At 38.9% G+C, this 26157-nt stretch overlaps 1 protein-coding gene across 48 annotated transcripts in view; it reads left to right on the top strand.

Annotated features, from left to right (window-relative positions):
- NRXN1 (neurexin 1) overlaps positions 1-26157 on the top strand; it is a 1413358-nt gene that overhangs the window by 1330990 nt on the left and 56211 nt on the right. Inside the window, exon 1 of one of the 48 annotated variants that reach the window (XM_075595912.1) lies at positions 6473-6764. The exons of 46 other annotated variants lie outside the window; for them this stretch is intronic. In XM_075595912.1, coding sequence (XP_075452027.1) covers positions 6732-6764 — 33 coding nt within the window. In that variant the 5' untranslated portion in view covers positions 6473-6731. Of the gene's footprint in view, positions 1-6472; positions 6765-26157 lie in introns of those variants that run through there. One more of the 48 variants, XM_075595911.1, reaches the window with a different exon arrangement.

Genomic DNA, 26157 nt, shown 5'->3' with positions numbered 1-26157 from the left:
CAAGCTATTGAATCATAAGGTATACTTAGTTTTTCACACATGGCTTCTCCATTTTGGCTTTATTTTTGTTAAATTAATCATGACACGGTGTAATATGTCATGTGTTGTTGTTCATCTGAGGTTGTATTTACCTAATTTTAAGACCTGCTAAGGCACAGTTGATTGTTATTATGTCCTGATATGTAAAACCATAGAATTCAAAGAGGGTGTACTTTATTTTTCACACCACGGTGTATGTATATATATATATATATATATAATTATGTATTGTTATGAGAGTCTATTCATCATATAGTGTTAATCATGGTATCTCCTAAATTTCATATACTCTAATTGAGATGAAAGTGTGATATATGTGATCACACACTAACTACCATTCACTATCATACTTGTATGAATCTCCCCCTTTGAATTCTTTCAGCTTTTGAAAGGTAATTACAAATCTTTAAATTTGTGATATAAACCTGACAAACTATTATTATCTTTACGGCTATTCAAAAATACAGAAAAAAAAGCTATTTTACAATACTACCTTTTTTTTGCACAGTTATTTTAAAGCTGATATTCAACACAAATACTTTTGTAAAAAATATAAAATATAGATTTTAAATATTATTTAGTATTAAAAGGATACAATTTATAATGTGTGTATGTATACACACAAACACACACCTGGAACAGTTCAACCCTCACAACAGATATTTGTATTTTTAGTTAATGAGGCTGGGATTTTAGATTCCAAAGACTTGGAAACTAACCTCCAAATTGAATAGTTTATCTCTGAGAATCCCTTTAAACATAAATGGCAGTTGGTTTTATCTTCTGACACATGCAGCCATGTAAAACATTTAAGACTATACAGTATGTTGTATCTTTGCCGACATTGAAATAATGTTTTCATTTTTCATGGCTCATGTTTCCATATATGAATATTTCATATAGATGCACCATATGAAAAGTTTCCATATGATGACATCCCAGATGTGCACGTTTTATTTTGAATCAATTAGGGTAGATTTGGTATAGCACTACATCTTAGTGTGTGTGTGTGTGTGTATATATCTGTGTGTATATATATATATATATATATATATATATATATATATATATATATACACATACATGTACACAAAAACAAAGCAGCGCTAACACATACAGGTCATGCACTAATATACTTATCTCTGAGTACCAAGTACAAATCCCAGAGTTCAATCCATCAAACACAAGTCCAGTGAAAAAGAGTATCATTAGAAAAACAAAGGGGAAAGATTCCCAATAGCCAGATCCAATCCAATTGTAGGAGGGGGGCTGCTCATCCACGGGAGAATCACTCCCAAACCAGTACTGTATAGAAAAAAAGAGAAAAAAGCGCACTCCCCTAGTGCATTATCTTATGTGAGCGTTCCAGCAGCAGGTCTAAAGGCAGCTGGCTTTCAGTGGGTATACATAAAGGTCTCCCCCATCCATCTCAGCTGATCTGTACCAGGAGTCTGTGTGTAAAGATTCATTTACATGAATTTGACTCTTTATGTCATATATATATATATATATATATATATATATATATATATAATATATATAATATATAATACAATATAAGTGTGTATTATCTACCTTACATTTATTTGTATACATTTTATTTCATCTGCATCATAAGATAATGCACTAGGGGAGTGCGCTTTTTCTCTTATATATATATATATATATATATATATATATATATATATATATATATATATATATATATATATATATATACATATACTGCTGCGGCCAAGTTTATTCGAGCATTTGCCCGTTCTTGGCCGCAGCAGTAGCCTGGCGCGCGCCCGAGAGTGACGGGCGCGCGCCGAAGCAGCGGAAGAGCGCCCTCCGATCGGGGCGCTCTCCCTGCCGCTGCCGGGTCCGCCGGGTCCCCCAGAACCCCCTGCCGCTGTCCCGCGATCGCGGGACACCAGGGCTCCCTCGGGGAGCCCCTGGACGCGCGTGCAGGGGGCGCACGCTCCCGAAGACGCGTGACCGCGCGTCTATGACGCGCGGCACGCCGAGGGGCGGCCACTAGCAAGCCGGGAAATCTCCCGGCTTGCGGTACCGGCCACACTTTAATAAAGTGTGTCGGTAGTGTACAGTGGTCGACAAATCACCAAAAAATCTACTCGCCGAACAAAAAAAATCTACTCGCCATCTAGTACCACACGTGTGCTGCTTGGGCCAATAGGAGCTCGCCACGATGTTAAATCCACTCGCCCGGGCGTGCAAATGTATAGGTTTGTCGAACACTGTATATATATATATATATATATATATATATATATATATATATATATATATATATATATATATATATATATATATATATATATATATATACAGTGGTTGACAAATCACCAAAAAATCTACTCGCCACACAAAAAAATCTACTCGCCACCTAGTACCAAACGTGTGCTGCTTGGGCCAATATTTACTCGCCCGGGGGTTAAATCCACTCGCCCGGGGCGAGCAAATGTATAGGTTTGTCGAACACTGTATATATATATATATTATTTTCAGACCTTGTCGATCCACTACTGGGTGAAGGCCTCACCAATGATCTTCCAGGTACTGCTGGTTGCAAGTCTCTCTTCTACGTGTTGCTCCAACAAATTTTCTGATGTCATCCCCCCCATCTTACTTTTAGTCATCATCTTGGTCTTTTAATCTCTCTTGGTATCCAGTCGAAGAAAATCAATGTATCCCCGCCACACTTACAAACAACTTGTTGACAGAAGCATTATTTAAAAAATCTGATGACTTTAATTGCAGACTTCCAGCGACACAACACAACACAACGTAGAGTACCATCTTTGTCCATTTGTCCATCTTTGTCCACCTCCTTCCACATTACTGTTGGAAATACGATCATTCACCCAGTAGCCCAAGCACGCTGCCTAGGGGTCACACTCGATTCCTCTCTCATTTTCCTCTCACATTCAAAACGTTTCTAAAACCTGTCGCTTTTTCCTCCACAATATCACAAAGATACGCCCTTTCCTCTGTACCTCGACTGCTAAAACTCTGACTCAGGCCCTTATTCTCTCCCGTCTCGATTACTGCAACCTTCTGCTGTCCGGCCTTCCTGCCTCTCACCTATCTTCCCTACAATCTATCCTAAACGCTGCTGCCAGAATCACTCTACTCTTTCCTAAATCTGTCTCTGCGTCTCGCCTCCTGAAATCCCTCTCCTGGCTTCCGATCAAATCCCGTATCTCACACTCTATTCTCCTCCTCACTTTTAAAGCTTTAGTCTCTTCTGCCCCTCCTTACATCTCAGCCCTAATTTCTTGCTATGCTCCATCCCGACTCTTGCGTTCTTCTCAAGGATGTCTTCTTTCTACCCCCTTTGTATCTAAAGCTCTCTACCGCCTTAAACCTTTCTCACTTTCTGCCCCGCACCTCTGGAATGCCCTTCCCCTCAATACCCGACAAGCACCCTCTCTATCCACCTCTAAGACCCACCTTAAGACACATTTTCTTAAAGAAGCATATGAATAGCACTGGATTATCCTGGACACATGATACATAAAGCTTGGTCCCCTGCAGACGCACTTACTAGAATTCCCTCCTTCCTACTGTCTCTATATGTTCCCCTACCTACCAATTAGATTGTAAGCTCCTCGGAGCAGGGACTCATCTTCCTTAATGTTACTTTTATGTCTGAAGCACTTATTCCCATGACCTGTTATATATATTATTTGTTATTTATATGATTACAACATGTATTACTACTGTGAAGCGCTATGTACACTTATGGCTCTATATAAATAAAGACATACAATGCAATACATTTCTTCTGGCTATATGTCTGACCCTTTGCCATTTTCATTTCATCACCCTCCATCCCATCTTCATTCTCCTATTGATTTAAATAAAACGGTTCCCATCTATTGTTATTTGGCTGCCAAGGAAGACATGGTCTTCAACTTCTTCTAGTTCTATTCCATTTAGTTAAATCTTTGCAGACTTGACACATTTGTTGAACATCGCTTTGGTCTTGCTGAGATTCATACGGAAGCCTACATTCTAACTTACTTCGGCAAGTTTTCTCCAATTTGTTGCTGTAGGTTTCTGGATTTTGGCAAACATAATAGTCATCTGCAAATCGTAGGTGACTCAAATATTCATTGCTGATTTTGATTGCGTTTATTTCCAATCAAATATCTTGAGGAATTCTTCAAGTGTTACAGTGAAAAGCTTTGGTGACATGGTGTCTCCTCTTCATGTAATCTAATGGTTGATGTGGCATTCTTGTGAATGTTCTTTATAATATCAATATACGCTTCAACATTTTGTCTTCTTAATGTATCTACTGTAGGATCACTGAGGTGTAGACAGAATCAAATGCTTCTTGTTCTCTAAGCTGGTCGAAGTCCTGGGTCTGTTATAGGCGATTAGCGAGTGTCTTCATAAAAATCTTGTATGTAATTGGAAGTAGACTGATCTACTTGATCTGTAGTTTTCTGTGGTTCTATGTCTATCTGTAGCCAGGTCCTTTGTTTGGTTCCCGAGTGCTCCCTTTTTATCTTTGCTGGGGCTGGAGAGGTGCGCGGGTGCACCCGGCCAGTGCTGGTGCTTGTGGTGTGTTGTAGGGGCAACCCGGTCACCGGAGCGCTTCGGTGGGACGCCGGTAAGGGCGCCGCCATTTTAGAAATACCATGCATGCGCAGTGACAGTTCTCGCAGGGGGTGTTCAGAGTAGCGGTGCCCATCTCGGTACTCCTCGCGCATGCGCAGTACACCCAGATAGCGGCAGCCATTGCAGGAACACTCCACAGGGGAACTACAGTCCCCAGAAGGCATTGGGGTTGAGAATCACAGGCCGCGCGACAGCCAATTGGGCTCGAGGATTCCCCTGCTCAGGAAATAGATATACTTTTGGCGTGCTGCGAGCCACACCAGTCGGAAGAGGGAGCTGGATCAAGCAGGTTGTGTCTCAGAGCCAGTGGCTCTGAGACTAGGCCTAGTACTGTTTTTCCCCCCTTAGGCCCCAGCTTGGCCCCAACTCACGGTAGCTTTTGGTTGCTTCAGGGAAGGCACCCTTAGATAGGGATGCTTCCCCACTTACTGTCTAGTGTCAGGGACACAGTGAAGATGCCGTACAGTGATTGCGGCCTGTGGTCTGGGACCAGACCACCTCAGTTGTAAGAGACTCTGTATGGTGATATTATCCACGCTGGAATTCAACCAACGCAGAGGTTGACGACAAATTTGGATCAGATGGATCCCCTTTGTTTATCTGCATTACCTGGGTGCTGGAGCCTTGGGCAGGTACCCAACTAAGTGCACCAACACTTCACAGGATAGTGCTATCTCCAACACTTTTGTGTGGGCCCTGACATTGTGGGAGAAGAAATCAGTGTATTGGTGCCAAGCACCCTATGTACTTTGGGGACACTCATTGGGGGTACTGGGTTGGGCCTATTATACTGTGTGGTACAGGGTACTGTTATAGTGTGTTCAGTAAAGGTTGTTAGTATATACTTTAGTGTGTGTATTATTGGTATTGTTTCTGTAAGGGGCTTATCCCACCAAGTTGGGATCCCTTGCAGGTGGAGGCGCTGTCACTGGACGGATGGGGTGCACCCCAGGCTCCCAGCAGTGGAGGTTCAGGCCTCTTGTGTGCCACAGGTAACGCACCACACACACCATAGCCGCCATATCTCCTATAGGGTGGGAGAAAGTGTGCTACATATCTATTTAGATATAGATAGATAGATAGATAGATAGATAGATAGAAAAGATCGATAGATAGAAAAGATCGATAGATAGATAGAAAAGATAGATAGAAAAGATAGATAGAAAAGATGTGCAACAAATAATATTAGTCCATAGAACTTAGAAACATTTTATTGTAGATATTTGTTATTATTTAGATTAATGTTATTTCAAAGGTGCCTGCAATACAATAATTATACACTGTACAAACATGAATGGGCAAAACAATCAATCTTTGTTTAAAACAAAATATGAATATATCAAATTAATGTTGCGTTATTGCTATACAAAGATTTCTTGAAACATTAAATGACTTAGAAAAATTATCATCCATTAACCTGGGAATACATTTGTAATTGCATTTACAGTAGGTACATTGGAAGCATCTTTATGAAGTGATCAGTACTGTATGGTAATTGTCACACTTAATGCTGCAACATTTGAAATCAGACTAAAAACTTGCCTTCATCAGCATCCTATTGAAGTATTTTAGAAACTGCATACCATTCAAACGTATTATCCCTCTGATCTACTGTAGTTTATATGGGAATAAAAACCTAAGGTAGCATAATGCCTTACTTGCAAATTTAATTACACAAGCAGGCGCTGTGCATTCAGCGTTCTGTATGCACGTTCAGTTAGAAGCTGGCAGGATTTTTAGTTAGACACATGATTGTGATATGCAGCACTTCTCATCTGCTGAACAAACTGAAGCTTCTCTTCCTGCAGCAGCGTGTCAGCCATTGGCTTCTCTGTGACACGTGACAGATGGAGCCTTCTATGTGTCTTTTCTCGCCAATCTGTGTGCAGGGCACTGATAGGCCAGGCTGATGCGCAGGCAATTTATCATCTTGATCTCCCACTGAGTCAGGGAGCTCTTCTGTCACCAGTATTGATTTCAGAGGATGGACTAAATTTCCTAGGATTTCCATTAAGAATTAAGAAAAAAAAGCTATAAGCACGCAGGGTAGCCAGACAGACATGGATATGAGATGGCACTGTGAAACCTCTCAGGTAGCTTCTTCTATCACAGCCGATACAGAGCACAGGCTGAGCACTGCAGCATGCAGGGTTTATTATGTCATTTGTTTAACGAGAAAATCAAAATATAAGGGGTGGGGAGGAGGAATATTGCACCGATTAGCAAGTAAAAATGTTTTTTTTTGTGTAAAATAGTCAACGGAAGAGATTGCATGACATTAATATTAAAATCACATTTCTGCATGCTACGTGTTAAATATGGGAATGATTTTCTTATACCTTCCAATTCTTTCTCACCAAATGAAAAGGTCTCTTTGCATCTTAGTGTGAGCGTCTTCTCCGCTGTCATTTGAGGCATTAATGATTTTCTAGCATGTCTGCTCCAGCAATGCACAGTAAATGACAACTCCAGTAAAAACACCAACAAAAGCTGCATCAGGCATTTGATAGACATCTTGCAATGGTAATCTAATTATTTTGGCAAAAAGGCTTAATACTTGACTGTGAATTCTATTTTTTTGGGCACTGAATTTTTTCGACCATTTTCAGAGATGGAATATCTGTGAGTCTCATGCATGCTATTATTAGTAATGGAGAATGCGGTAAAAGAAAAATGTTTAACATATATATATATATATATATATATATATATATATACAATGTGTATCTATATATATTTATATATACATACATATATATATATATATATATATATATATATATATATATATATATATATATATATATATATATATATATATGTATAATGATATTTAATTGTACATACAGTAGTTGTATTGTGCATGACAAAATGACTATTACATAAAATTGTTGCTTATCAAAAAGACTGGATGCAATTCTAGATACTGTGAATGTACAATACTGATACTTTACTGTATTTGAAGCAAGTACTGTATTCTTGTCAAAGTATGCTTGTTCTCTGTGCCACGGTAGCTGTTCTCTATAACAGTTAAGCCTGAAATAGTAGCATACTGTGATAATTTCATATTGCCACATTTTCACTGTGCTGATGGCTTGTGTCACTACTCTGCATATGTTCCTAAATAAGTACCCCCCATATGCATTCTTTTCAGTCATGTTGTAGTTCTCGCCAGTATTTATCTTTTAGGAAATAAAAAGTGAAAATTTGCTTTTATGTTAAAACCTGTATGCACCATGGATATTAAAGCATAGGGAAGCAATGTAAATCTACAGTATAACGTTACCATATGGGACAGCCATTAACCGTTCTGATGGGGAACACTAATAAGGGAATGGCAGGAGGCAGAGAAGCACATTCTGGAAGAGACAAAAATACAGTGACTTGTAAAATATGCTTTAATGTATCCCTGGTGGTAACGATGAAAGCATTATCTAGTTCACGTATGTGGAGATGAAGCTGAAAAAAATATTGCAGAACAAATTGTGCAAATGTTCTTTGATGTATAAATCATAAGCTGTGCTGAATTGATGTATAGCTTTCCTTGACATGCTTGTGAAAAGGTTATGTATGGAACTGAATTTAAATTATATTTATCTTGTAGGTGCTGGCATCTTTACTAGATGACAAGGAGCACAGTTTTTACCTTTAACAGCTAGGGGAATGAATGTCAAGTATTTATTTTTTTATAATCACTATACAAAGATTCATATTGGTATGCAGGATAAAGCTTTAATTTATTTTTACCTAAATGTGTTTAATGAAATATTTAGCATCATATTTATGTGTGAATCAAATGCGTTGCACTTTTAACGTTTTTTTTTTCCATTCGAAAAGTGACCTGTGAAATTGCATTTCAAGTTCAGACTCGAAGAAAAAATATTTTCTGGTCAGAATTGATGTTCCTAAGTCATAGTCATACTTGTCATGTTCTATGGCTAGATTTACTAAGCTCTGCTTAATCAGTGACGTTACCTAAAACAGAATGGCCTTTTTCACTATAGTAATCATATGCAAAAAAAAGTGTGTTATTAAGCTCACTAGCATGCAGTTAACATCACGTTATTTCAGGATAACGTTGCTTTATCTTCAAATAATGTGACATCATTCTTTTTCACATCCTCAAACTAGCAATTTCACCAAAAAAGAATTTGAGGAATTCATTGCATTAAAAAACAACAAATTAATTGTGATAAAAAATGCTGACAAAAGAGGAGCGGTAGTTCAGTTAGCCACTCAATACAAGTTGAATTATACCTCATTGTATTGCAGTCTACAGACAGATCCCACAGGCACACACACAGAGGAATTAAAAGATTTACTAGACATGGGGAAAATTCTCCTTATACTAGTTGTGCATATTTTCCACCATCTCCCAAAGATCCACAAATCCTTGGTGAGCCTTCCTGGCCGCCCTATTATATCAAGTATTGGATCTTTGGGAGATGGTCTTTTTCACGTTAAGTTTTAGCTACCTACATGCCTGGTGGTTTCTCTGGCCTAATTTTTGCGAGATCGCGCTGATATGCTTAATGCACTACAAGATGTGAAATGGTCCATGAGATTCACATGGGTCACAATGAATGTAACATCCTTATACACTATTATTAATCACCAACAAGGTCTGGCTGCAGTCCGTCACTTTCTTATCATTCTGATCTTTCCACAACACAATGCACGTTTATTTCAGAATCTATTCATTTTTATCTCACCCACCATTATTTCAAGATCGATTAACAATATGTTTTTTTACAAACACAGGGCATGGCTATGGGCACTTCTTTTGCTCCTTCATATGCCAATTTATTCATGGGTTTCTGGGAATCTGTTCACATAGTCAGTGATACCAATACATTTTGTGATCACATTGTATTCTACAAATGATACATTGATGATCTGATATTAATCTGACAAGGGGACACTGACACTCTATTTTCATTTATTAATACATTGAACATGAACACATATAATTTAGAATTCACATTTTAGCACAATAAATACCATGTTAATTGCTTAGCCCTTTTATTATATGTTGAATGCAATTGCACTATACAAACGGGTGTATTTTGTAAATTGAATTTGAGATATATGTTTTTCAAGGCTAATAGGAGCCACCTTCGGTCGCTTATCAGAGGCGTGACTAGGGAGGCCGCCAGGCGGTTCCCCTCTCCCCTGCCTTGTACCCACATGTAACGTACAAATAAAGACAGGAAATGGGAAATGGAGGTAAAAATGGCCGTGGAATACAGAAAACCTAAGAGGGGTAAATGCCACTCCCTGCCAGAGTGCTCCTTTGACAAGAGGTGAAGGGGACGATCAGCCGGCCCTTGAACCGCTGACCTCGTGTCCCCTACGCGAGCAGGCTCTCGAGGTCATGGATAACTGACTTTGCGGCAGCAAAGAGGCTGTGCTGCCCGTCAATCTGGCCTTAAGTAGGCCCTCTGGGAAATCTTCCCCTTAGTAGGGGAGGGAGGTGTGGGGGCGGGCCAGCGAGGGGAAGGCCAGACCCCCCGCTGGCTAGGGGGGCCGCTTTCCACAGGTCCAATTCCTCTGGCTTAGAAGACTCTGTCCACTGATGCATCCTTTTTGAACCAAGGTGGGGACTTGGCCTCTAGGTTTGCGTCAGGGTGCTATAGTGACCAAGACATTCAAAAAGCTTTTGACAATGCATTTTCTAGAGATAGAATGGATCTTTTAGTGGGCATTGAGCAGAAAAAAATATACTAAAATGAAAAAAAACATACTAAAATGAATATATCTTGCTCTAAATTACAGGGAGATCATACAAGCGATTATTCAACTGACGTGAGTTGTTTATACATTACCAGATACACTAAACAGGCTCATCAGATTAAATCAATTATCTATAATCAATGGAATAATTTTTCTTTAGACAGAGATCTTGAGCCTTTCATCCGTACTGGTACCAAAATAGTTGTTCTCAAAGCTAAATCTATTGCCACATATGTCTCTCTGGAGCCAAAACTACTACTACAGGCTTGTTTACATGTGGACAGTGTAAGGGTTGTCTATTTGCCTAGCCCACTAAGAGATTAGATAAAGGCTATAGACTCAAGTCATTTATAAATTGTAACACTAGTTACGTGGTCTATTATCTGACTTGTGGTTGTGGTAGTGGCTATGTGGGATGCACTATCAGGCCCTTGAATCAGAGGATCTTGGAGCACATACGGTCTATAAAAAACCTCGATGTGATATTTCCTGTCTCAAGACATTTTTATAATTGGCCACATGATCATATGTTCACTTTCTCCTATTTGGTTGTGGAGCATGTTCCCTCCCTATTTGGGGCGGTGACAGGCTCGGCACCCTAAATGGGAGAGAAATGTTCTGGATCTATGATCAAAGAACCTTGGCCCCTCTAAGCATGATCACTGGGTTGGAATTACATAATTTTTTATGACATTTATTTGGAGTATTCCTCCTCCTTTTTTCATCTCTCTTCTTTCACACTTTATTTCGTACACATTTTGGGATTGTACTATTCCTTTGCAAAATTTAGCTTTAGAATATGTTTACCCATTTTTTTAAATCTTTAAATTTTTTCATAATTATTTATTATTTATGTAATATTTTTTATAATTACAATTCTTCTACTATATGTACCTACAGTATACTATAAATTATACATATTTTTTGATGATTCTGCATCAAGCAGATATGTTTCTATGAAATTGAGTTATACTTACAAGCACTCCTTTCTTGGGCTCAGCCCTGAAAATATTTCTGTATTATACCTTTTTGTGTTCACAGTATACATACCCAGTTTTTTCAGCAACATTGTATGTTGTAATTTTGTAAGTCCACATGCCTTCCTCTGTGTTTAGTCCTTCATGTATTCTCTCTTACAAATAATTGTTATGTTATGCATTGTAGGTTCATACTTGGTATATTTATTTTTTAATTTACCTCTGTGTTATGCATTATGTACATCCAAAGTTGTGTACTACATGATCCATTTAAGTCATGAGGTGTTGTTAAGAGCTATATTCACATGCTTATCTGTATCCAGCTTCAGGATTCTATATATTATACATTGTATGTTTTATATATGTAGCCGAGCCCCCAACTCTGCCCCGGTGTGGGGAGCTGGCGGTTAGATGGCCGGAGCTCCTCGAGATTGGGAGGTGGGTGTGGCCATTTTTGAGTATAGCGCACACGCAGAATGGCGAGGTGCACATGCGCTGTGTGTAGAGTACGGTGGCTATCTTATGACGGCTCCACAGATGCAGCCACAGGACTACAAGTCTCAAGATCCTCCAGGGGGAGGGAAACATCACATGGGGCTATCCCAGCCAATGGGATTTGCACAGGCAGGAGGAAGAGGATAGCTTTCGCACGCAGAAAGCCTGCGAGTCAGTCGGATGTAGGGCGGATAGACAGCAGGTAGTGTCCAGGGAGCAGAGCCTCCTGGACTAGGCCTAGACCTTGTCCCCTTAGGCCCCAGCTAGGCCCTGAGTCAACCTAAGCCAAGTGTTGTAGGGAAGGCCCTAGATAGGGACTCTTCCCATTAGTGTACTGCGCTGCTGACCAGACAGCCATGCGGTGCCCTGCGGCCTGGGAACAGGCCACAGGACCCTGAGAAATTCAGGTGAGACACCCAGCTGCAGCTCACCCCAAGTGACAGATCAGGACCCTTAGGAGAGAGGGGATTTGTGTTGGAGGCCCCGTTACGTGGGACACGCTCCAACCCATCACATTTACCCAATGTGCACCTACATCCACAGGGGTTAGCGCTACTTTACACTTGGTTGAGTACTTGCTGGGACAGGACACCAGGGGTATTGGTGCCACGGCACCCTCAGTACTTTGGTGGAACCACCAAGTGTTTGGTCATTGGAGTTATCTGTGGGTACAGTTATTGTGTGGCATATGTGTATTGTATAATGTATATTAACACACACATTCCCAGCACGCTCTAACTCCAACACCCACCACATTATATATACATATTTATGTCAATAAGAGTGCTACTAACCGTGGCCAATGTATACAAACAAAAGACAGGGGTGCCCAATGCTACATCCAATTGACAAAACATATCAAGTAATAAGTACAGCTCAACCCCATTATAGCGCGATCCGCTATAACGCGGTTTGAGCGTGGACCCCGAATTTTTAAAAAAAAGACGGTTTTTTTTGCACACACTCACAGCACGCTGCATACACTGCACACATTCACAGCACACAGCATACACTGCACGCACACAGCACACTGCACACACTCACAGCACACTGCACACACTCACAGCACACTGCACACACTCACATCACACTGCACACACTCACAGCACACTGCACACACTCATAGCACACTGCACACACTCACAGCACACTGCACACACTCACAGCACACTGCACACACTCACAGCACACTGCACACACTCACAGGACACTGCATACACTGCACACACTCACAGCACACTGCATACACTCACAGCACACTGCATACACTCATAGCACACACTCACAGCACACTGCACACTCCACACATAGCACACACTCACAGCCCCCCTACCTTTGGTGTCACAGCCCCCCCTACCTTTGGTGTCACAGCCCCCCCCCTACTTTTGGTGTCAGCTGCTGGAGCATCGTGGGGCTGCTGGTGGGGATCGGTTTGAGGCTGGGGGGGAAACGGTGCAAGGCTGGGGGATTGGTGTGGGATTGGTGCGAGGCTGGGGGGGAACGGTGCAAGGCTGGGGGATTGGTGCAGGGATCGGAGCGAGGCTGGGGGGGTCGGTGCGAGGATTGGTGTGAGACTGGGGTGCGGGGATCGGTGCAAAGCTGGGGGATTGGTGCGAGGCTGGGGGATTGGTACGAGGCTACGGGGGGATCGGTGCGAGGCTAGGGGATTGGTGTGGGGATCTGTGGTTGGATGGTGCGGAGCTGCTGAGGGGAGTGCGGGGAATGCTGGGAGAATTACAGTGGCTGCTAGGGGACATGTAGGGCTGCCGGCGCCTCACTCCACCTCTTCTCCCCCCTCCTCCCCCCTCCTCCCGATCGCACGCGCGGTGGCCATTTTTTTAATTAGCGCAACCCTGGTTATAGGGCGGTCGGATCGGGTGACCCCCGAGGACCGCGCTATAACGGGGTTGAGCTGTATAAAGTTTAAATACGTCAATGATAATAATATTTACTTGGTTATTTAGTTAAACCCTTTGGCCAAAGCATCATAAGCCTGCATAGCACGTCAAGGTAAACCAAAATTAATGCAGGTCCTAACACTAAACTGTGAACCCTTCCTTTTACCTGAGGGAAAGCAACCACAGTGAGTCCTGTCCATTCAGCAAAATGCTAGAACCTCCCAAGTTAAAAAGGTAGGGAGAGGTGAGCTCTGGGAGGAGAGGCCACCTACCTCCACACAACTGTTACAGTTTAGTGTTTGGACCTGCATTCATTTTGGTTTACCTTGACGTAGTATGCAGGCTTATGACGCTTTGGCCAAAGGGTTTAACTAAATAACCAAGTAAATATGATTATTATTATTGAAGTATTTAAACTTTAAATGTATTACTTTATATGTTTTGTCAATTGGATGTAGCATTGAGCACCCCTGGCTTTTGTTTATATAGTATTATGTGTAGTAAAGCTTAGTTATATACTTGGTGTAGGGTATTACTATTTCTGTGTGTTGGTTCCTGAAAGGGGCTATCCCGCCAACGCTGAGATCCCTCATAGGTGGAGGCGCTGCACTGCAAGGAGAAAGAGCTCACCCCAGGCTCTCAGCGGCAGAGTCTTAGGCCTCTTGTGAGCAAACTGGTATAGCAGCACGCGTAGGTTCCCTTAGGCCTAGGGAAAGGGGGCTACATATAGTTACATTCTTTCTCTTTGCAAATATGGCTCTTTACTGTTCATTCATGTTGCCATGTCCAATGGAGTATCAGTTTAGCGGAGTACTGTGTTTTTATATATGTACACTCTAGCCCATGTACTTGTCCATTCAGTTTACAATTTAATTTTATTCTGTAGAACTGGATATTTTATATATCCACAGGTTAACAATTACACTGATTTACATCTTGATATGTGTATCCTGATGGTTACCTTTATTCATAAGCTAGGTGTTTTTTTTTAAATCATGTTTGTACTGTATAGTTTTCTCTTTATTTTGTGTTTATTTTTGTCTATTACTTGATATTTGTATTTGAATTGTTTTTGTCTTTAAACAGCTTTGTTTGAATGTTGTCGTTCTTGGGTAGCCTGTCATGACCGATCAAAATTGCTGATTGCAGCTAGCTGTGTTCCTTGTACTGATTAATGGCAGAAGTTTCTCATTGGCTCTGTTACCATCTTTTTACCTTAGCCTATTATAGCCCCAGGTGCACAGGCGGTCGTGCCCGGCCCCCTCTCTGATAATACACACAGCAGGAAACAGATATAAATAGCATGATTGTTCCTTAGGTGATCTTCTCTTTGATAAAGCGCTACCCAGCGTGAAACGAAACAGAGAGAACCAATAGCCCTCAGTTTTTTTTATCACTGTGTTAAATAAAGATCTCTCTTTTTTTCAATTTTTGCTCGCCAGGCCCATTTTTGCGTTTTTCAGCACTGTGCAGCCTTCACTGCTCTTCGATCTTATCTTCAAATAATGTGACATAATTTATATCTTGCAGAGGGAAGAGAGAGCCCTATTTAAGGGTCAAGATGGGAGTAACTCAAAAGTTAGGTATGAGAAATATTGTAGAGTTATTTCCTGGTGTACTGTTAACCTTAATGCAGTTTAATGAATATGGGCTGCATGCCATTTAGAATAACGGCCATTACCAATAATAGCATGGTTTTCATTGGAGAAAATCCTGGTTAGTGTCATGTTACTTACAGTACTTCAGTGAATAGTGTGTTATGATTAAAGGGTGTTATCTTAGGTTAAAACGTCACGTTAAATAGACAAACGCGCTTTTTTTTTAACTTATTAATGGTAATTTTCACTGCTAGCTATTGCAAGTATGGTTTATAGAGTCAATATTTTAACAATGGTAACTGCAGACAATTTCATACTTATTATTAAAAGAAAATTGAAGATTTAATCATTTTTTACAATAAATACAGGAAACAAAAGTGCTCCTATGATATTGAACACAATTTATAGTTCTTAAAAATTAATCCAATAAATAACTCAGAGAGCCACTACAACCCTTATAAACAGAACTTCTGAATAAAGACTTGTTCAAGGACAACATAGACAAAATATTTTTTTAAAATTGCGTTTAGTGGATTACACCATTAACCCCTACACTAAGAGGGATTGCAGTAAAGGATTTAGGATCTATTGAAAATATGCCCGATTATAGCAAATAATTTGGAAATAAAATGTAATCTGGATAATTCACCTTTTTCAACACTACAGGCACCATGTGCACCAGTCAAGTTATATTTGTAGAGTAAATAGAATTGGAATCTGAAACATTAAGTGGCATATATGCTAAGCAGGTCTCTGCCATAAGACACCTTCAGATGAAGGAAGACATTTACAGATCAACTCCACATTCATCGGCACACTCCTTGAACTGGAACTCCGGTATAGGGGGCGGACGTCGGGGAGAATAGCCTCTACTTGCTGGTTGATGATTAAACGCCAAGCCTGTAAATGCTGCACACGTGCCTCCTAGGATTAGCTTGACCTCTGTTCCTATGCATTTCGTGTGCGTCACTTCCTCAGGGGTTTGTGCAGTGTTAGTTCCGTCTGGTTTATTATACCCAAATGGTCACTGTGATTGGTCAAGAAGCGGCCAATCGGCTCTAACACAAGTAACAGCGAAAAACAATAACAAACTACATATACCACAATGCAAGAGAAATGAACATAATACAATAAAAATAACAGCAGTATATACAATAATAGACACATGCAAAACATTGCTATGCCCTAAACCACAGACGAATATAAATCAAGAATACACAATATTTGTACGTCATATACAAAGAGCTAATAACAAAACTGGAGGATTAAAAGTTAGAGGAGAGAGAAAACATTTCCAGGGTGAGTGATCAATTTTCCAGGAATACCCCCAACTCAAAATCAATGTTTAAACCACTTGGAGAGAGGTTTTTTAGCTCATAGATCCAGTAAGACTCATGCCAACTGATCTGATTGAGTCTATTACCCCTCTCCAACTGGAAGATGCAATTTCTATTGCTTGGCACTTCAAACCAACTGGACTTTGGCTGTGATGTGTTAGGAAATGATGGGAGACACTATGGGTGGTCAGTCTCTTTCTAATGTTATATACATGCTCGTATATTCTTCTCTGGAATGACCTCCCTGTCCTCCCAACATATTGCAAGCCACAAGGGCATTGTAAAACATAGATAACAAATGTAGATTGACAATTTATAAAAGATTTAATCTGATATATTTTGGAAGTCACATTGGACTTGAATGTTTTCCCACTCTTACTGTGCGCACATGCGGTGCACGCAGTGCAAGTAAAAAAAACCTTTGGAGGGATTTGATGATTGTGATTTATGTGATTGAAGAGGACAACTTGGTGCTATTTTAGATTTTAAATTAGTGGCTTTAGTGAAAATTATAGTGGGTTTAAGAGAAAATCTGTGCAGGTGTATTACCTTGAAGAAGAATTGGCCAATGCTTATTAAAAATGTGTCTAATTTTAGGTGCCATTTGGTTATATTGTGTAATAAATTAAATTTGATTATTAAACTCAGCAGATTTTGAATTATTTTTATTTTTATATTCTAAATGTGTACCTCTATCCAGCTGTTTTACTTGAACCAAGGTGTCATCTAAATGGGTTTCAGAATATTTTCTATTAATGAATTTCTGTTTCAGTTCGTTAGCCTGAACAGCAAATGTCTCTTTATCAGAGCAGTTGCGTCTCAGTCGAACGAACTGCCCTTTAGGTATGTTCCTAACCCACCACAAAATAAATATTGCTCTATATCCCTTTTGGGAGTCATGTTCAGAAATCACTGATGCAAACCATCAATAGAAAATGTCTTAACCCTTAGACTGCCCTTATAGTGTTGATAAACATTGTAAAGACTGGCACATGCATAGCCACTAGGACATTTATAAACTTCCTCCTCCTTTCCTTTCCTGCTGCAGCCGGATGTCAGCCATGTCATAATTCCTTGGTGTGTTTCATTTCAGAAACTATATACTTTTGTGGGGGTATTTATATTATAGGGGGTGTTTGCTTTGTCAATGATGGGGTGCAACTTCTGCATTGAGCCCTAAAAAATGAAGATGTTAAGTCCTTATGTAATGTTACTGATTTAGAACCTGTATTGTCGAAAACATTATTAAAGGTTACAATATACATACAATATACATATCTGGTATCAGTGTATTTGGACACAGCATAATATCATTTAGTATTCCTGTTCATGATTACAATTAACTTTTATAATAAATGTTGCTGAAAAATTCAAAGTAGGTATACATGTATGGGACAAAAATATAAACGACCGCTGTTTTGAGCAATGATTCTCCGATTCCGATTCTCGACATTCCTTGGTGTGTGTACTTTTCTGGGTGTGTTTGTATGCTAGAGGGTAGTTTGCCTTACCAATGATGGGGTTCGCCTTTTCTATTAAATTCTAAAAATGTAGATGTCAACAGACTTGCTAATCTAGGACCTGTATTTGCTTATAAAATATTTAAACTATTACATAATAGATGAGGTTGAAAAAAGGCATACCCATCACGTTCAACCTATGCTAAATTTAGATGACAGATACTTTATCCTATATTTGTATTTACAGTATTTCAACCTGGGGAAGGTAAACAAAAAACTCTAGTGAAACATCATCCAATGATGTCTCATAAAGGGAAAAATGCATTCCTTTCTTAAGCCAAACAATGGCAATCAGATTACTCCCCATATCAACATCCTTCCAATGTTTACTTAATTGTATACTTTTCCTTTCTAGAAAGATGTCTAACCTTTTTTTGAAGATATCTATTGTATCTGCCATCACAGTCTCCATGGGTAATGAATTCCACAATTTAACTGCACTTACAGTAATGAACTATTTCTTTTGTTGCTGGTGAAATCTCCTTTCCGGGATGACCGCGTAGTTTGTACTGCCCATGGGATGAATACTTATTTTGAAAGCTCCTTGCATTGACCCTGAATATATTTGTATATAGTTATCATATCCCCTCTTTTATGTCTTTTTTCTAATGTAAACAAATCTAAATTAGCTAGCTTCTCTTCATAAATCCAATTTTCCATCCTGTTTATTAATTTGGTAGCTCTTGTCTGCACTTTTTGGCATTCCATAATGTATTTTTTTTTTGGACTGGTGCCCAAAACTGTATTCCATATTCAAGGTGTGGTCTTACTAATGTTTTATGCAGAGGCATAATTATACTTACATTCCTTCCTCCCATTACCTGTTTAATGCAAGAAAATATTTGCCTTTGCAGCTACTGCATTTTATTGGGCACTATTGCTAAGCCTGATGTCTACAAGCACTCCTAAATCCTTCTCCATCAAGGATTCTCCTAATTTACCCCCATTTCATTTTTAAATTGCCTGTTTATTCTTGTTTCTCAAATGCATAACCTTACATGTATCTGTATTAAACTCAACTGCAATTTACCTGCCCAAGTTTCCAATCTCTTCAAGTCCTTCTGGAGAGAAATTACATCCTGCTCTGATTTTACACATTTAGTGTCATCAGCAAAGATGGAGACTTCGATCTCTATGCCAACCTCAAGGTCATTAATTAACATTTAGTATTCATTCTAATGAAAGGATTTAATTTGTTGTTTGAAATATATGGGACAATATCTGTACTCCATATTCAGGGTGTGGTCTTACAAATGTTTTATACAGTGGCATAATTAGTCTTACTTTCCTCCCATCCATTCACTGTTTAATGCAAGATAAGATAAACAAAAGAAAAATAATCATATATAATATATCATATATGTCACATTAAATGTAATCCACTCTGGAAAAACACTGCACTAACCCTAACCCTAATACGCAGAAAAGCTTAATTTGTATTGGAAAAAAAGAGATCAAGTTTTCATAGGTACATAAAAAGTCTCTCATATGAATTATGGTTTCAGCAAATATATAGCAACATTTTGACAATTTGCTTGGCAATGCAGTTGGAAACTACATCGGCAGTGAAAAGATTGAAAATATCCTACTTGTAGTTGGGATGAAAGCAAATCTTGAATAAGTAGGTCCTCAATGTCACTTCTTATAACTCAACTATGTTTTAAAAATTACTTAAAGCTTGACAAAGATCAAACTGCGCCTTTGAAATAACATATTTTCCTTTCTGGAATAAATCTGTGAGATTTTGCTGATGTAATTCAGCCTCATTAGTGCTATTTTTTTTAGCAGTGTGACTAACATTGGCTTTGTTTACCAGGCTTGTTTAAAATCTGCTGGACTGCATACGTGGCTACTTTTAAATAGAATTATACTGCCAAACTACCCCTATTTACCAAGCAGATTCCGTGATCTTTAAATGGAAAATATAGATTTACTTTCAATTTTCTCCCTGAAAATATAACCTTTAGTCCAGTATAAGCCAAGTAAGGCTTTAGAAACATTACACATTTTCATACCATATGTAGTTTTTTAGGAGTGTACAGTATAATACATGTTACATACAGTATATGTATGTTACAAACACAAATACATATACTTATGGGCACAAGTGCACAGATCCCCTCACATTTGAGTTGCCAGGTGGACTATCATGACAAATTATTGCTTTTCTACTTCTTTAGCAAAGCATTAAGTGTAGCCCCTTAATTGCACTTATGAATAATAATCTACAGTATTTCTTAAGAATATTTGAATCCAGCAGCAAATCCTGTATCCCACCCACATTTCAATTCCCTAGGTGGATGTGAGCATAGTGGAATATCTGTAGTCTGTTAGCTCAAATATTCACTTGTCCTATGGCTGTTACCATAAACTTACTTTAAATGAGTAGCTGTAACCCTAAACAAAAATAGATTACCTTAAAAATAGCTTTGAAATATTAAGAAGTGGTTGAATACTCATAGTAATACGTATTGGATGAAAAGTCCCAAATATTGTGGGAAATGAAATTTCTTATTGACCTTGTGTGATTGAGATGGAATAGCAAAGCACGGTACCATTTGTAATTATGGATTCTTTCCACGGGCAAGCCTATGGCATCATACTATCAATAGTAGATTTTATGTACACCTGTAGAAAAAGTAGACTTTTGGGAAAAGAGCCAGAAATTACAGTAAAATCTTGGATTTTTTTTTGTCAAATCTGAAACTAGGGCAAGAATATTGCTTATAACAAATATTCCAATATCAACCCCAAAGGATATGAATTATGTTTTAGAATGGCTACATTCATATAGATAATGTACTAAACATTCTGTAACACTAGGCCAAGATATGGCACTACCATTAAATTGTAGGAAGGCTTTGAAATTATGTTATATGATAAATTAGTGATGTATCAAAATCTGATATTTACAAGAGTAGTACATAGTGAAAAAGAGATTTATAGTACATTAGCATTACAACGCGTTGGACTCACATTACACAGTAAAATACAAATTTATGCTTTAGGTCAGAGGGTGGTGCCACATCTAATAATGCATCATTTTTCAAGCACTTTTAATGGTTAATGGTTCTCTGATTTCTGATTTTTTTTGGGGGGTACATTTAAAAAAAATCCTAAAAAATGTATGTATTTTCATTGCAAAAGTATCTATTTGCTCACATGTCTATGTAAATGCAAGACAAAGGCATATCATTATTTTAAAATAAAAGTAATGTTTAGAAATGACTATCTAACACACCAATATAGTTGCACGGAAACTGCACACCAAATATCTATACAGTATATGCACAGTTACAACAAAGTAATTTATTTAGTTGACCATAGATATCTACATGTTTTAGTCTAATCCACGTTACTGTAAAACTCAGAGGTATACTATTTACACATGATACTTTGAGCTTATTTTAGAAACATTTTATGATGCATTGCCAATTTTTTTTACTGAACATGTGGTCCTGTGCTTTATGGATAAAAGTGCTGATGCTGCAGATTATTGTATAAACCTTTTATCTTTAAAACATTTTAATTAGCTAACCAACATGTTTGATTTCAAAGCAATGCTTTTAACTTCACGCTTCACAAAGTATATGTTAATCTTTGATTAGCATTGTTTTTTTCACTAATCCCTCATGTTTTTAACATAAAGCAGTATGTTCATATGAACAACATAATGAGTTCGGAAACATTTAAAGTTAGGAAAAAATCGATTAATAGGTGTAGTTTGTAAAAAAAATTAAGAATAGCCACTGTTGTTTATAATTTTTTTCAACACAATATGTCGCTGTTGTTTTGATAAAAGATTTTGAAGGTTACAGTACAGTATGTTTCAAAGTCGCCCTGGTGCAAAGGTGGGGCAAAACTGCAGTAGATTTCGGAAACAAAAATGTCCCATAGGATTTTGTGCTTGGATATGGTTTGTCTGCTCTATTTTTGACCCACTTTTGCAGATAGAAGACTTAGACTTTGATACATTACTCCCTTAGGGACAAATACACTAAGCTCACAGGGTAAATACTGTGATTTTACCTTAAACAGGAGCAGACGTTATTTTCCCTGAGGTTAACGCATATTCACAAAGCTAATAGAAAAAATAGTAGCAAAGGCGGTCACTGCTCACAGGTAATGATTAGTGAACCAAAGTGCAATTAAAGAAAAACAGAGAGTTTAATGTGCAAACATTACGTACACCTGACAAAACCAACTCTGATGCGTTTCGTTCCTGGTAAGCTCCCATAGAGGAATTTAACCTCCTGTACACTAGAACCTATTCACTCCACTAGCTCTCTAGTCCATAAGGACAGTGACTCTCTCACATTGGTCAGAGAAAAAGTATATACTGATCGTCGTGGATTTTGCCACAAGGTACCCCAAGGCAGTGGCACTCTCCTCTTATCACCCTTATTACAAGGGGAAGATTCCCCAGCGAGATCCTAACTAATCAGGGAGCCCAGTTGTGAGTGTGTAACAGGGACTTAACCCTGGCTAAATTAGGCTGCAATAGAAAGCCTCTAGTCATTACAGAATTACGGCATCTCTTGTAGTCCTGATACTCAAAAAGGATGGTACCGCTAGGTTCTATGTGGACTACCGGAAGCTCAATGCCCAGACCGTGTCAGATGCCTACTCCATACTCTGCATGGATGAGCTCCTAGTTATGGATAAGTACCTGACTACTATTGATCTCAGCCAGGGATATTGTCAGATCACATTGACCCATGAGGTGCAGGAAAAGTTGGCCTCCTTCACCCTGAGTGATTTGTTTCAAATTTTAAGTTATGCTATTCGGATGAAGCATGTGCCAGATACCTTCCAGTACCTGGTCAACCAGATGCAGGGGTATACAAGGGCATATTTAGATGATGTGACTGGCTTTAGCAGTTCAAGGGAGTCCCATCAGCCCAGGTAGAGGCAGTCCTAGACTAGGTCAGGATAGTAGACTTAACCCTGAAGCCTACCAAATTCCAGGTTAGCATGACGGAGGTTAAACCTAATCCGGCTAAACTAGAAGCCATCATGGAGTGGCTGGTAGCCCAGAACCAGAAGTAAGTGTTAGTTTTCCTGCTACAGTGACCTTGCCAAACCATAGACGGACTTGACCCGTAAAGGCACAGTGATCTAGTCTCCCGAGTGTGACACCACATTCCCAGCACTCAGAGATGCTAGAATTCTCACCGCAACCCCTGTTTTGGTGAGTGTGAGCCTGAAGCTGTATATTGCGCTCTCCTTCTGTCTGGTGCTTGCAATCTCGTGTAATTGTCCTGGTCCCCCATGACAGTGGTGGTGGACCAGTGTTTTTGTAGGTACTGTATACTGTATAAGTCAATGTTTTCTCACCACCACCACCACCACTACAAAAATCCCTTTTTGGGATCTGAGTGGAAGCAATGCCAAATTTAAGTATAACTTAACCAACATAACTTTAGGTCCCTGTAGTAACAGACGTTAGTAGATATTCAATGTTAGGGTAAATTAGCACACAGAAATGTAATTTAAATTGTGCTTGTGAGTGCCTACGTACTAACCTGAAATTTCTTGATCATTGTAAAACATCTTTTTTTTAATGTATTTTGGTGCACAGAAATATACTGCGCTAGGGGTATAGATATAAATGATTTGTACTAAAAGAAAATGTTCTTTGCGCCCAAAAAAGTTATACAATGTGTAAAAATCTTCTGCCAAATTGAGCCTGGGCATAAACCCTAAAAAGTAGTATTTTTATCTTGATAGCACAGAATTAAGTTGCCATGTATTAACCATGTATTAACTTCTTTTGAAGCAGATAGGATATAAAATTATATACATTAGGTTAACAAAATGTATTCTTTTCCTAATATGTCTATTATTAATAATACCACACTAAATTTATATTTACGAACACTAGTTATAAATATAAAATACACATAATTCTGTTTTAATTTAAATTGTATCAATCAGGTATTAAACATGATGCAATGTGTCAAAATTAATTTTAAACAACAAGATGGGTCAAATGTATGAAGCCCTCATAAATACTTTATGAAGGTTTGTATCACTTTTTAGCATTAAAAATGTTGACATACAGCAAAAACGTAAATATGATCATTGTGCATTGGCCCCCTGGTATTTTCAGATGCTGAAAATGTACAAAGCAGCTCCTGGTTTTAATGTAAGGGGAACAATTTGAAAGGAGGGCTAAAAATGTGTGTGAATTGATATTTGCTGAATAATTTTAAACTCTGTTTTGCTGTTGCTGCTGCTGCCGCAGACACAATTACCATTACTGATGGTAAAAACAATGTTTGCATTGATTAATTTGCTGCAAGTGCTTTAGCTCCATTTTATTAAAAGCTGTTTGCATGAGCAGAAAATACTAAATTAAACATAACTTTGTGAAAAAATGGCAAATCTATGCAATTTATAAGGTGGATAAAATAAAAGCGTTCAAGTAGAGCTGAGTATGCTTGGGTTAAACCGGCAATCCCGCCTGCTTGTTTTTGTTTTTTCCATACAGTAGCTTTTTTAATATAGTCATATGGTTCACATTTGGCTTTGATCTGGCTTTTGACTATTGGTTTAATGAAACATACAGTATTGGTTGGTAATAAATGTTTGCATAGTCACAATAGTTTTCTACTATGATAACACTCCTGAAAGTTCACCTTTTTGCTTACTGTCAACAGGCCAGGCAAATTCTTGCTTATTTTGACGATTCAACAAGATTTTCATATCAATGTAAGATTTGAATAACTTCCAACACAGTGGTCTGGAAGGCTTGAACAATATATGAGTTCATGACTGCTGGGGTAACCATGAGAGCCTAAGTAGCCTCCCTGTCAGTAAACATGTTAATAAAACATTTGACCAATATGTGTGATTGTTTATTTCTAAGAAAGCTTTTTTTCATATTTACTCATGTCTAACAAGGTTATTAGCCAGGGATAGATAAGAGGTGTTAGATGTGTGCTGGAGTATGAAGGTGGGAGATCCAGGAGGGGAGGTTAGCCCCCACCCACTCCGGGTTAATTTCTGGGTTATTTACACCACCCCTTGTATGCCATAATAGTAAGGCATTGCATATTAAGGTCAAACTAGTCTCTCTTGCATGCAATAGTTGAGTATTAGTGTAGTGATGGTGTCATGGCAGACCAATGCTTTTAACACCTTAATACCCGGATCCTTTGATTGAGCAAAGCAGAAGATAAAATAAATTGTAATTTATTTACACAATCAACACACACAGCTTGATTTACAAAATATAACGAAAATACACTTACTAGTTACAATGTTACATCTTGTTACAGGAAAGAATGCCGCATGATGAATCTTAGATGGATCTTAGGTGAATCTCAGATGGAACTGTTACCTGAGGGGCTGCACAGATATTTAAACCCTCCCAATCCCTATCTGTACAGTCTGCAGCCAACCTCTGCGTGGGAACTAAATAACCCACCTATCGTCAGGTTTTGCCAGTCTCTTACGGAACCTGGCAGAGAGCTTCAGTATAGCAACTGAGCATGTGCAAACCGCCATCTTCCCCCACTTATCATGAGAGACCCCCTGCTGGCTCAGCGGCGGAGAGTCTAGACTGAGTAGCCATTTGCCAGGATGGCTTATTGAACTTCTCTTCCTTTTCCCCTCCCTGCTATAAATAGTTAACACCTCCATATCCTTGCTAACCCTTGGTTAACACCTTCATCCTGGATGGCCTTTGAAGCTGATTCTTTGAATCTCAGAGGCGGAGTAGCTTCCTATGCAAATGCATTTTTATCCATACTGAATGCCTTTCTCTGAACAGTACTGGAATAAAAATATAAACTATGGGGATTGTTAAAAACCATTTTCTTTTCCCCTTATTCAGAAAAACATTGTTACAATAACCCATACCTTTAAAACAGGATATGATTCTTGCCCCCTTAGCCCTGGTGGGAGATACACAGACGGTCCCC

This window comes from Ascaphus truei, chromosome 4, assembly GCF_040206685.1.
Source record: "Ascaphus truei isolate aAscTru1 chromosome 4, aAscTru1.hap1, whole genome shotgun sequence".
NCBI classification, from domain to species: domain Eukaryota; kingdom Metazoa; phylum Chordata; class Amphibia; order Anura; family Ascaphidae; genus Ascaphus; species Ascaphus truei.
The sequence above is the reverse complement of the archived record's forward strand: the minus strand, read 5'-3'. Positions and strand labels throughout refer to the sequence as shown.